Genomic DNA, 13,379 nt, shown 5'->3' with positions numbered 1-13,379 from the left:
AAGTCAAAGTCTGTGCCACTTCCTGATGACCTGAAGGAGCCTGAAGTGCTCTGTTACTTCAGAGAGGTGCTCACCCTGAGTTCCAGTGACTGAAGCCTAAATCTCTGTTATCTGGTGAGTGATGATCAGATTTCATGTGAATTACTAGAGGTGGGCAATGATACTTTGAAGATATGAACAGTTTCCTAAGAGTAGCACAAAATTCTCTTATGAATAGAAAATTACATGTTCCATGAATTTGCCACAGTACTTCAATGTTTTTCCTCAGCTGTCTTGGTGCTCTGGATGTGGATGAGAATGAAAATCACATCTCCTGAATCCTATTCTTTGTCCACATTAGAAAAAAAAGGTTGGTTTTTACCATTAGATCTTGAAAATATTTTTTATTGGAGGATGACTGAGGCAAGTTTTATCTCTAACTTTCTGACTGCTCAGTTTGCCTTGAAGAAATTTGTAAGATGTAAAGGGAAATAAAGTATTATTCTGAGTTGTTCTAGATCTACCATTATTTCCAATTATTCTTGTCACTTGAGGCAAACTTATTTAAAAAGTCCTTCTCTATAATTTGCTAACCTTAACCAAAATTTCCTTTCATTCCTCACTTTTGGGCCATACAGTACATACTTTCCCCCTTAAATCTATTGCTGTAATTATCTTTTTTTTTTAATGTGCTCTGTGAGCTGTATCCCAAAGAACTACAAAGCACTCTTTATGTTTCCTCTACAACCCAGCAACTTGGCATGCAATAGGTTTTGAGTCTCATTTGGGCCTTTTAAAGATTTTACCAGCGGATTCATAATTTGATAATTGGCCAAGGGCTCTAGAGAGAAAAAAGGCAGCTACGCTCTGTGAAGACAGAAATGGCTCTCATTCCCATGAAAGTGGGAAGTTTTCATTCCTAAAAATAGGGAAGGAGTATAAAGAGAGTCCAGCATGTCACAGACCAGGTGGTCCTGCCCTTCTTTAGTGTGAAGACAAGGAAAAGACATCAAAGCCATTTAGTTTTCCAAGCTGGTGAAGAGGGAACTCAGAGAGGTAGCAATGGTGATGAAGAATCTTTCAGTCCTTCTGAAGGTTTTAGGTTTGAATTTTGGAAAGCTAGGATTGGGAGCAGAGACCTTGGGCTGCCAGTTATACTTGCAAGGAAAAAGTTGCCATGATAGGTGAGAGCAGGAGTGACACCTGATATTGTGGCATTTAGATGTCTGAAGGCATCAAGCAGGACTGAGGCATGTGCTGCTTGAAGCAGAAATGGATCTAGGTTTGTGCTATGCCTGGCTCCAAAAGGACACGAGATCAGATAGTTACAGTGGCACACTCTGGCCTCATAATCTGTCTGTCAGACCACCTGGCAATCTGCACAAACTCTCCCTCCCGACCTCATTCCTGCCTTCAATTCCCATCCTTGGGCAATTAACAAATTTAATTTTTGTTCTTGGATGGCAGAGAGTAAATGTCATATGCCATACTTAGTGTGCATATGTGTGGAAGTGCACAGAATGGTAGTAGGATTTACCTTTTTGTTCAAATTTGTTTTCCTGCATGCATGCCATTACATTTATTTACTGTTGTATCTGAGGATAGGACACTGCAAAACACTAATAAGAGTTGCTCTTTCCTGTGCTTTAGAAAGACCCTCTACATATGTATGCAAGACTGTAGAGTCCTCACAAAAACCAGACCTTTCAGAAATGACTTGGAGTACATCTGCATGGGCAGGCTCCTCTGTGCTCCTTGCTGGCCAGACACATGCCAGCTCCTGGCCAGCTCCATTTGGAAAGCTGGAGGGTTGCATTATCATGGATCTGTGCCCAAGTGAATATAAACTACCTCTCAGAAGGGCTTATTTACTCAAGCTAAGTGCCAGGAGGAGAGTTGTGAGCCAGGTGAATGACTAGTGGCCACAGTCCCTTTTTTCTGCGCCCCCAGGTGCATTTGGATACATGCCTATCATATGATGAAGATACCAACATCTTGGGCAGGTGTCAGAAGAGGGACTGTGGCTCCTCCAGGAGGTGGATAGGTGAGGTTGTGCACCTGTCAATCCAAGCATCAGGTCCTTTTCACATATGGAGGTAGAAGGAGATGGCTGGCTGAGGCTGTGGGCTGGACACTGTCCTGTAGGCTCTGCACAGCCTGCAGGCCATGGGCTGACCATGCTGACCCCGTGGTTTGTGTCTGGTCACCAGCTAAAGTCGCTTGCAAGTGGGAGTGGGCTAAGCTCTTGCACTCAAAGAATTACTTTGTGCTGTCAGACCTATCAAAACGTAAAATCTTAAGACAAACCACTTTGTTGTTCCCATCCTCGTCAGAAAGTAGAACACAAACTCTGAGGACATGCAGCCACATCTGTTTGCAATGTGACAGTGAATACCGGGTCAACCCTGTGTGAGACCAGCCACACAGCCAACTTGGCTGTGACCAAGTTGCCCAAACTTCTCTAAAGCTCTTGTCTGTCTGGTGAGACTCTGCCATTGCACAGGGTGTGGCATTCATGTTCAGGTGTGTTGTGCTGATGGCAGCTCTGCACTGAGCAAGGACTTCAAGGACCAAGAGGTTTGTGTGGAGGCACTGCAGGTGATGGTAGCGTCCAATGCCTGGAAACATTAGTAAGGAAAATATGCTGCAGTGGAGTCCAAAGTTTGATTTATGTGCACCTTTCAGATAAAGGAGGTTGGGATAAGTTGAGGGTCGAGTGAATAGTATGGTGTCATTCGTAAGAGAGATCCCAGAAAACTTTCCATGCACAATTGCTTCAGACTCCCTTGGCACTGACACTCTCCCCACTATCTTGCTGTTGCCAGAAAGCTCCTTTGGCAAATGCTGGCTGCTGGCAGATGCATTTTCCATCTACACTGCAGTGTTAGAAGTTCTCTACGTGACCTGCCTTCTGTGGAAGAGGTCCCTGTAGCATTTCAGATGCCCTGGCATGCTGAATGTTTCCAGAATATTCCAACCCCTCATTTTAAGGCACATCAAAGCTATGGACTATGTATGTTTGGGCTGCACTTTGCCCTGACATTATCCGTAACACAATCTCAGTCTAGGTAAAAGCAAAAGCAAGGATTTATTTGGAACATACAGGGAGACAGCACCATTACTGTGGTGTAGATGGACACACGTGACAGGAAGGAAATACCAGTCATAAGCTATTTGAGATGATATTTTAATGGCACTTCTTGTTGATACCCAAAGGAAAAACTGTAATTTCTTCCCTAAGTCTTGTGGGCATCTGTCTGATACTGGTGTACAGACAGCATTTCTATTTGGTGCCATAAGAGTGACAAGAAGAGGAAGGTTTGCCTTTACATCCCACCCTTTCTACATGATATCCCTGTCTTCCACCATGATTTCATTCTTCTTTTTCCCTGCTTCTCGGTCCCAGTTTGCAAATCTTGACTTCTCTTGCACTTGATTGCTCTCCTGTTCCTATCATTGAAAATGCCTCTGTCCTTTTGATTATGTCAGCTTAGTTATCACTTGTATGCCCAGAGAACAAGTTCCTTTCAGGATGACAGCATTGCTTGGCTAAGTCCTGGACAGACTAGCAGGACACAGTGAGGACAGACACTTTCACCTGCCATGTGCGGCAGGGTTCAGATACAAAGGAAGGGCCTTTGAAATTCTGAACCTTCTATTTTATACAAATGTGAGTCAATAATCACACATACGTTGAACCAATGCCTGCAGAGACAAAAAAAGATCTTCTGGGGGCTGCTCAAAATAGTAATTAATCACTCTGGAATCATGGTAAGTGTGGAGGTGAGAGATACTGTGACATCACTGGTAAATGCTTTTGGTGTTGGCAACTATTTCCAGGGGAAATGGTGGGTAGAGAAAAGGAACAGAGGACAACTATCGAGGGATTCATTTTATTATTGCTTAAATGTGGTTTCAGTTGACTTAAACCAGACCTAACATAGTTTTGTGTATCAGTTTAACTAGATTGGTTTCTATCCATGCCTTCCATTGAAATGACACACACATATGTTTTTCCAAGACTGTGGTATGGTGTGGATATATTTACTGGGCTTCCTGCCATCTCTAGGGGTATTTGGCTGAATTTGTAGCAGCTACAGACCAAGTTATAACTTCACAAAAGTCCAGGTTGTGAATGGCCCATACTTAGGGCCGCCAGCAAAGATGGCTAAGAAATGTCTTTCAGAGCAGAGTGGAGCTGGTCTGAAGAGAATGAACTGAGACAAGCCTTACTTTGTATTATTTGCTGTTCCACTTAAAGGTGTAAAGATTTCTCTGCAAATGATCAGGAACTTCCTGCTTGTGCATTATGCTCTGTTGCTGCAGAAGTGTGGTGTGTCCTGTGCTTGTGGTTGGCATTGGTAGCAAAGCATTCTTGAAAGAGATTTGTCAGGTTTGGTACTTGCTCCTGTTGATGGATTTCTTACCTCCTCATCATTTTGAAGTTACAGAGAAAAGGAAAAATCTTTTTTACTCTGTTCCCTAACTGTTGTGTTGTCACTTCAGGGTTTTCCTGTTGGCCTGCAAATAGGGATTATTCAAAGCAGAATCACTCAATCCTTCTTTGGAGGTGACCTGAAATGTGCAATTCTACGTTTTGGAACCATTAACAACCCTTGAAACTGCTAACAAGCAAAACTTACTCTGTGTAGCCAAAGCCTCAGTTACCTGTACAACTGGGTCACTGGGTCGTAGCTTCTCAGCAGATGAATAAAGTCAAATGACCCCCAATTTAAATGCAAATTAGATGAGCAGATCGTGACCCTCCTCTCACATCTTAAGGATCCTTATTCCAAAAAGCAGGATTAAGGATTCATTTCTTTATTCTTTCTAGATTGTCTTCTGAATACCTTTCACAGCCATGTAAGTCATAGGCAGATGTTCACACTGTAATATTTCCTCTAGAGAAAGTGAGAAAGTGCTATATCCGTATCTGTGAATATATTAAAAACTCAAGGCTTCAAATATTAATACTAGAATTAATAGAAAAAAAAACCTGAAGAAAACATAAAGCTTTAAAGTTTCAAAACAAGCTTGACAAAGTTAAGAACTTGCTTGTTAGAAAATTATCGTAAGCAAAGAGATTTGGAAAATTCAGGAATAGGTAGGAATTCACTGTCTGAACTTGGGCTTTGTAACTCTGGCTGTTCAGTTTAGGAAGGGAAATCACAGTTGGCTATTTACAGTGGTAATTAATATGACATCTCTCCCTGCTAACTGATGTGTGTGCTTTTCTCCTACTGAGTTGATAAAGTTTAGCTCTGGGGCAAAGGAAGACTGAAACTAAGACATTGTATTTAATAATTTATTCTATATATTTAATTTCAAACAGATCACTAAATATTCCTATACATATCCATTTTAACTTATTCTCCAGATACTGTCAGCAAGGAAGTAACTTTCTGCAGTTTGTTCATGAAATAAATGGTGTAAAGAGTCAAAAGCAGGATTACTGTGGGTTAAATGCATCTCACTTTGTGCTGTATTTGTTTTGTGATTGTTTGACCTCCATATTTTGGGCTTGAATAACTAGAAGATGATACATGAATTCTGCCGGTTCTCCCTGTTAGAGGTTGTGCTCTTTACAGCAGAGAATAAAAAATAGTGGCTGTAGTTGTGTTCAATCTCACCTTTGTCAGCAATTTCAACTAAAACAGGCTGCAATGGAAGTACTTTTGTAGAGGCCAACCTTCCCTTCTGCTGACCCTACTGCAATACTGACAACCTGTAAAAGACAGGCAGGGATGAAGGCTGGAGGAGGTGCCATCTTTACTTACCACAGCCAAAATAGCTCCAGGTTATCTGAAAGAGACATTAAATAATCCAGGAAAGTGTGTCCTTTAAAATAGATGCTAAATTAGAAACTTGCACAGCAAACCTTTGAACTCTGGAGCTAAAACATGTGAGCAAATCTGAGCATATCAAATCTGAGCATATTGTCAAGAAGTGAAAGCGGAGTCCATGGTGGCATTTGAAAATTCAATTTCTCTCACTTACTTTAATGGAGATTTGATGCAATGCTTCTCTTTTATGCTTCGGAATGAATGACAAAAGGAGTCAGTGGCTCAGCAATAACTGGTAAGCATTCCTCTCCATGGCTGGTAATGGGAATGACTGCTTTGACTTGGCAACACAGAAATTTGCCTGTTGTTAGTGTTGCCTGGGTCAACAGCAAACACTCCAGGCTGTGCTTACCCAGTGCTGTTTCTCTTCCTTTTTTTTTTCTGAATCTGTATTAAAAAAAAAATTAAATTAAAAAATCACAAATAATATTAGTGTCTCAAGGTTATATTTTCACTCCCCATTCTGTTTCACCCTAGATGTGTCAAAAAAATTCATATATAATCTCACTTTCATTCTCACCATCATATACTGGCACAGAACAAGTCTTTCTAGTCCATCTCTTAACCACTAGCATCACCTATGCTCTTTCATCAAGCAGCACTGCATTAAGTTCATTAAGTTCTTCCTTTTTTCTTTTTTCTTTTTTTTTTCATCGGCAGACCTAGACTGGTCTCAAAATCCTGCTGGATTTTTTTCCATAAGATCATACATGAAAAAGTTGTCCCTTATTTTTGATCCTCAGTGTGCAGTCTCTGCCTTGGTGAAATTTCATTTGCCCATTCAAACACTGTCTTTTCAATTCCCTTTGCCTCTTATCTGTAATCTTCTCCCTTGTTGGAAATCCTGCCTCCCAGTTCCTCTGGATCTGTTTATCCTCTGGTCAGATTTTTTCACCAGCACTTCCTTGGTCCTTTTACAAAAGTCTCCAGTGTTGGTTGCCCTAATGCAGAAAGAGAATTTCTTGCAAAGAGAATAATCAACTGAAAAGAAAAGGTTTCACATCAGAAAACTGAATTCTTTTATGCACAGAACTGATTTTCTGGTTGTTCAAGGAAGCTTCTTCCAGTTCAGAATGTTGTCTATAAGTAATCACTTCTTAAGCTCAAAATTGTGCCATAATATTTTTCATAACACTTACTTTCAGTTTGCTACCATTCCTGGTAGTATTACACAGTATTATTTTCCCAGGTCAGAACATGTGAGCACCCCTGCTGTGCAGAATGGTCAATTCCATCATTCATAGCATAAATATTGTAAAATGCACTAATACTACTGACATGCATATATATCAATATTTTGTTAACATCAGTGGTACAACATATGGAATCCCTTTTAAATTTTATGCACATGATGGAAAATTCTGACACATCCCCTTTCTGTGCTCTGTGGAGCAGGATATAGCTTGAAACGGTGTCCCTTCATTTTAGTGCTACTTCTGGCTTGAATCAGCGCAACTGCACTGTGAGCCAGCTGACAAAAATGCTGAATAGTGCAGAAGTCCAACACGCTTTTCAGCCACTTCCCACCACAAGCCCCGAGCAGATGATAAAGGGCGTTTGCAGTGGAACCATACAGTTCACTGACTGGTGGTCTTCCTGCAGATCAGGAGAGAGGAGAAGATACCAAATTACCTGGGTTTTTTTTTTTGGTTGTTTTTTTTGTTTGCTTGGTTTTTTTGTGGTTTTTTTTTTTAATTAGTTTTTGTTTTGTTTTGTTTCCCCCCCCTCCCCTAAAAAGAACTAAATAAACATGCCTGGAAATGGCAGATTTCTTGACTGATGGAACCGTCTTTCCTCGCAGCTTCTCCCAGTGCCTCAGGTTATTCTGTGGCAGGCTTGCTTCCCTCTCCCATTTTAAAAGGGAACAAAATGTCTGTTAAAAAACAAAGTCGTAACAAAAAAACAGAAGGAAAGACCAAGGTATGCTATTAATAAAGTGACGGCCCTTGCCAAGAAAGGCAGAATTTTCCAGTGGCCATTTTACCACCCTTGCTTCTTTATTGAATGAAGCTGTTTTTCAATGTGGCTGTCTCATTTTGCAGATGTGGTTCTGGGTGCTGAACATCCTCCCATGTGTTTTGTTTTGCAGGAGGCAGCACAGGAACATCCCCGACCACCTCCAGCACGGGGACCCCATCACCATCCGCTTCTTCTCACCTTCTCTCTCCATCCTGCTCTCCTCCAGCCTTCCATCTGGCCCCCAACACTTTCAATGTTGGCTGCCGGGAGAGCCAGCTTTGCAACCTCAACCTGTCTGATTATCCTCCTTGCGCCAGAAGCAACATGGCAGCGCTGCAGAGCTACCCAGGGCTGAGCGACGGGGGCTACAACCGGCTGCAGAGCAGCACCGCTTCTGCCTCGCAGCCCTCCGAAACCTTCATGCCTCAGAGGACTCCCTCCTTGATCTCAGGAATGCCGGCTCCTTCCTCCCTGCCCAGCAACAGCAAGATGGAGGCATACAGCGGCCAGCTGGGATCTTTCCCCAGCTCCCAGTTTCAGTATGTCATGCAAGCAGGCAACCCTGCCTCCACCTCCTCCTCTTCACACATGTTCGGCGGTGGCCACATGCAGCAGAGCTCCTACAATGCCTTCTCCCTGCACAATCCTTACAACCTCTACGGATACAATTTCCCTGCTTCCCCCAGGCTGGCAGCAAGCCCAGAGAAACTCACCACCTCCCAAAGCACTTTACTCTGCTCTTCCCCCTCTGGTGGGGCCTTTGGAGAGAGGCAATACCTTTCCACAGGGATGGATCACGGGATGCACATGATCAGCCCTCCCTCCAGCAACCAGCAGACGGCCGCCGCCTGTGACAACAGGCAGTATGGGGCGGTTCAGGGCTCCTCCTCACAGATGTCTGTGCACATGGTCTAACAAGCCTTGGCATCGAAGGCAGCCGGACCTTCATCGTTCCCAGGGGTGAACCCATCCCAGTACTCTTTTGCCTTCAAACTTATAGTGGAACTAGTGTTGTAATGATAAACAAGAACATAAGCCATCTAGGTGTGTGCCCCAGGACCTTCTGGAGAGCCTTGACTGACAGCCATTTCAGCTTGTTGTAGCCCAGGGCCTCCAGACTGGCACGGAGCATCTGCTTTTTCTGGACATTGCAGAGAAGAGGGCATGACTTTAACAAGGAGCTGGAGAGAAGCAGCTAATTTACTGTTTTATGCATTAACTTTAGGCAGCGTGAGCTTTCAGCGTGGAAGGATCCATTCCCTGTGCTGTCTCCTCTGAGTGTTGAAGAAGGGCAGTCTCCCAGGGCTTCATCCTCTGAAGCTGCACTGCCCATGGCTCTAAAGACCTCCCCCTTCCCAGACAGTTCCTCACTGCCAGAGGGGCTCAGCCCATTTCTGAAACCAGCAAGGCCTGTGGGTCTTTCCTCCACTGTAGCACAGGAATGGTGCTGCTGGGCTGGAGCTTCTTCTGAAGAGGTTTCTCATCTTCACCACGGCTCTGCCCAGCCGGCTGTTTCTTTATGGAGGTCGACCTCACCAGCACCCAGCCTGCAGATGGAGATGGGAGAGAGAGGAGAGAAAAGTTTTAGCTCACAAATGAGCCTCAGACAGAAGCGGGGATGGAACTTTGGAAAGGTGAATGGGGGGAGGGGGCTCAGCTCCTGTTGACTTGACTGGAAGTAATGCAGCGAAACCGAATGGATGACAGCCCTTGTGGGGAATGTGTGTCTCCCACAGCACTCATCCCAGTGGGAAGAAACTGTCCAGACTGAGCTCAAGGGGAAGAGTGATGAGAAAAGAGAGCTCTACAGGAGTGCAGCTGACCTTGCATGCGAGAATTGCCATAGAAAACCATTAGCATTTCAGAAACAGTGAGGTTGAGTATTTGCCAACCTTCCACCTGCCACATGGTCTCTGTTTAACCAAATAGATCCTTGCCTTTTAACATCTTTCTTTTCTGTTTTTTTTCCCTTGTTCTTTTTTTTTTCTCTTTTCTTTTCAAATCCTTTAAAAATAAGAAAACAATTGTAGCTTGGTGCAAGCTATGCATTTAAGTTGTGTGAAAATGCAAATACCAAGTAACAGAATACAGATATTATTGAGAGTTGTTGTGAGGTGTTGTAGATAAATGTATTTATATGCCTAGTGGGGTATTCAATATTATGAATATAAAAGAGGGCAATAAAAATGGTATGTAAAATATGTATGAAGAAAAAGCTGTATAAAGATTTGCCCTATGCACGGAACTCTGTTTCTAGGTGCCAAGCACAGAAAGCGCTAAATAAATCTTTGCAATTGTTCCTTCTGTGTTCTTCTGTGTCTGTGAGGCTTCCTCCGTGGTTTTCTAGAGACAGACATTTTTAAAATACTGTCACATGTGTTTGCACAACAGAAGGGGTGAAGATATGGTGCCAGATTGTGAAGTCCAGGCAATATTGCAATAAAAATAAAAATTCTGTCTTCTCAAGCAATTTAAAAAAATTGTGTCCTTGGAATTTGTAAGTTGTCTTCTTCACAAGAAGTGTATCTTAAAAACAGCTTGAATTGTTATTTTGATTATTGAAGAAGTTCTTCAGAACAATTTTTCACATTTGGTACAGTCGATACTTTAAAATAGTAATATAGTTTATTTATAATTTAAAAAACAGTTTCAAAATGTAATTTTGGGGTATGTGTCAGTTTTTTATTTGTACTATAATTCTAATATGAGATTGAGACATTTATAGTGAAAGCTGTGGGAGGCTGAAGCCCCTTCAAACCTGGCTGTAAGTTATGGCTGCAGAGTTTACAGCTGTCCTTGTGTCAATAAACTCCTTTTCCTCTGAATTGAAAAAGCACCAGAAAGGTAGAAAGACCTTTAAAGATCAATTCTGCAAGCATTCCTTTATTTTTGTTTTTCAAGAGAAGATAAATATACCAATGCCATTCCCAGTTCTGTGCCTAGTCTGCCTGCCTGTATTCTGGCTTTTATTGTGTCTAGCCTTGGATGCTGCTGAAAAGGGTAGGGAGGATTATGGATGGGGACAACCTGTCCTTCATCTTGTTGTCTCTTGTTTACTCCTAATTATGAATTACTGATTTAATCTTGACCATGGAGTTTTAGAGCCTTTCTAAAATCCTTTCAGAATCTTTCAGAAATGCCCTTCAGACTGTGCCTTGATGTTTGCTTTTGGGTTTAATTCCATTTTATGGTAACAATTTCTATAGGTTATTATTATGTTGTGTGAACTAGCATTTCCTTCTGCTGGCTCTTTGCATTAGATTGCTCTTTCTTATTTAATCAAATTAATTCTTTGTGAGTCAGTCTGTATTTCAGCTAGAAGAAGAGACTTAACAAAATCAAAATAATTCTCCGTATAAAAATACATGTGACTAATCTGGATTAAACAAAACAAAACATTAAAAAGAATAAAAAATTATCACTGGGAACAATAGCTCAAAGAAGCAAAACACATATACAGGGTACAACCTCAATATTAGTGTGAAGAACTGGTATGTAAGTTTCCACACATTTTAGTAGGAATCCATGGCTAAGAGCTTTGAAATGATCACCCAGACTCTTCAGCAGTGTGATCTTTCATGTTATTGAGTACTTTATCCCTGATCCAACCATATTCTTCAGAAAATCTTGCTGCATTAGTACAAACTGAAATTCCTTTTGGTATGAAGCATATTGACTCCAGGGTGAGCATTCATGGACCTTGTTTATAGACATATTTCTTTAACTCTTATGGGGCACATATATAAAAAAAGAGAGAGCTTAGATAGCTAGATAGTAGTTATTCCTTAGTGTTTTATTGTTGCAGGGTCAGAATAGTCAGCATCAAAACTGAAAAAAATAGGGAAAAAAGGTAAGAGAGATTTCCCTATTCCAAGATATAAAGTTGTAAGTACACAAATAGTACTTGGTGTGAAAGTTACACTGACAGTTTATGAAGATTAAAAAGATTAAAAACAAGCTAATACTGAAAATGGGAAAAATATTACACTTTTTCCTAGGCAGTCACTGTGCAAAGCGAAACCAGAGCAGTGTTTGGAGGGCAGTATCAGAAATAATGGGACAAACTTGATAAAATTATTTATTTAGTGCTCGTTAGGTGCAGATAACCTGCTTAATGCCTTGACACCACCCCAGAAAGATGATGTGAGCATTGTATTTGAAGTGGACTCAGATGTGACAGGAATCTCCTGTACAGCCATGGCTCTTCTCGCCCTGCCACCCACGTATGGGCACAAGGCCCCGAGCCTTTTGTCACTTCTTACTGCAGCTTCCCAGAGAGAGGTGATAGCAGTGGAGAATGGGAGAGATGCACTGGGATCAGTGTGAGATCAGCCAGGTCCAGCTGGCCTGGTGGGCAGCCCGGGTTGTAGAACACAGAGTCCCTTTCCTTGGGTGACTGCCCCAACCACTGGGCTTGAGAGCCCTCCTGGTTTTCTCCTGCTCTGATCCAGGAGCCCTTTCATTGCTCATTTGCAAAGCATGTGTGTGTGTGGGTGGCAGAGGCAGCAGTGCTGTGGTTCCTGTCCCCTTCCTTCCTTCCCTGCTTTACCACGAACATTTGAATGCTTTGGCCAGCTTTAGGCAGCTTTGGGATGGAAGTTCTCACATGTTTCTTTAGAAGAGACAGTGGAGGAAGGCAGGGACTATATTAATTTTCCCAGTGCAGGGAAGGCCACCATGTAACATCTCATTCAAAGAAGCCACACAAGGAACAGGTGTCCTGCATGCAAGCCCTCAACCACAAGTTTCCTCTAGCATATGGATGTTATTAAACACCAGAGGATCTACCCAGAGCTGCAAAAGCCAGGGGGTCTCAACTCCACCTCTCCTGGGTTGGCCCATTTGGCCTTAGCCTATGCAGGCTTCTGGTTTCCAGTCCAGGAGAAAAGAAGGCTCTGTATCTCCCAGTTTGATGCTGCAAATTTAAAAGGCCAAATATCATGTACCTCTCTGAAGAAGTATCCCTCTGTAAGAGCTGAATCCGAATCCTAGGAGGAGTAATGGAAATCTCAATGATAGGAGATCTCTCACAATCTCACAAGCCTTACAATACAGGTTGTTCCAAGTGCAAACCTGACAACTTGTTACAGAAATGAAAAGAATGGCACAAAAATAATCAGGGCGGGTTTGTAAGCTCTACAGAATTTATTTAGCTCCATTCCTTAGCACACTGACAGGCACAGGATATCAATATTGCCACAGTCAGTGCAGCTAAGCAATGCCAGGACACTGCAAACCAGTACAACATAGTGTTCTCAGAGGAACTGTAAGCACCATGTGCTTAAAGAAAATGTTCAGGGCACAAACATAATTGCAATTTAAGCTGCACAGGCTGTGACACTCTGAAGTATGTGAGAGGCTGGAAGCATTGCTGCTTGGAAACATTCTGTGTGTGTGTGTGAGGGGTAAGGGCAGGTCGGGCCTTGCCCTGGAGAGGGGATACCCTGCCCTGCCCACCCTATTCCCAGAGCCTGTATCCCAGCCTGGCAGTGGCTGCCAATCCCTGGCACACCAGAGGCAATGCATTCATCTCTGGAGCCCCTAATCCAGCTCCAAAAATGACCAGAAGTCCCACATGGGGGAAGAGAAAGCCAAAGG

At 42.6% G+C, this 13,379-nt stretch overlaps 1 protein-coding gene across 1 annotated transcript in view; it reads left to right on the top strand.

The window, feature by feature from the left end:
• Positions 1–10,080, top strand: part of TBX15 (T-box transcription factor 15) — an 89,436-nt gene extending 79,356 nt beyond the window's left edge. Inside the window, exon 8 of the mRNA XM_012569896.5 lies at positions 7,912–10,080. Within this exon, the coding sequence (XP_012425350.2) occupies positions 7,912–8,696 (785 nt within the window). The 3' untranslated portion in view covers positions 8,697–10,080. The remainder of the gene's footprint in view (positions 1–7,911) is intronic.
• The last annotated feature ends 3,299 nt before the right edge of the window (positions 10,081–13,379 follow it).

Source organism: Taeniopygia guttata, chromosome 1 (genome assembly GCF_048771995.1).
Source record: "Taeniopygia guttata chromosome 1, bTaeGut7.mat, whole genome shotgun sequence".
In the NCBI taxonomy this organism is placed as follows: Eukaryota; Metazoa; Chordata; class Aves; order Passeriformes; family Estrildidae; genus Taeniopygia; species Taeniopygia guttata.
Note: the sequence above shows the minus strand (reverse complement) of the source record. Positions and strands in the feature narration are given on the sequence as shown.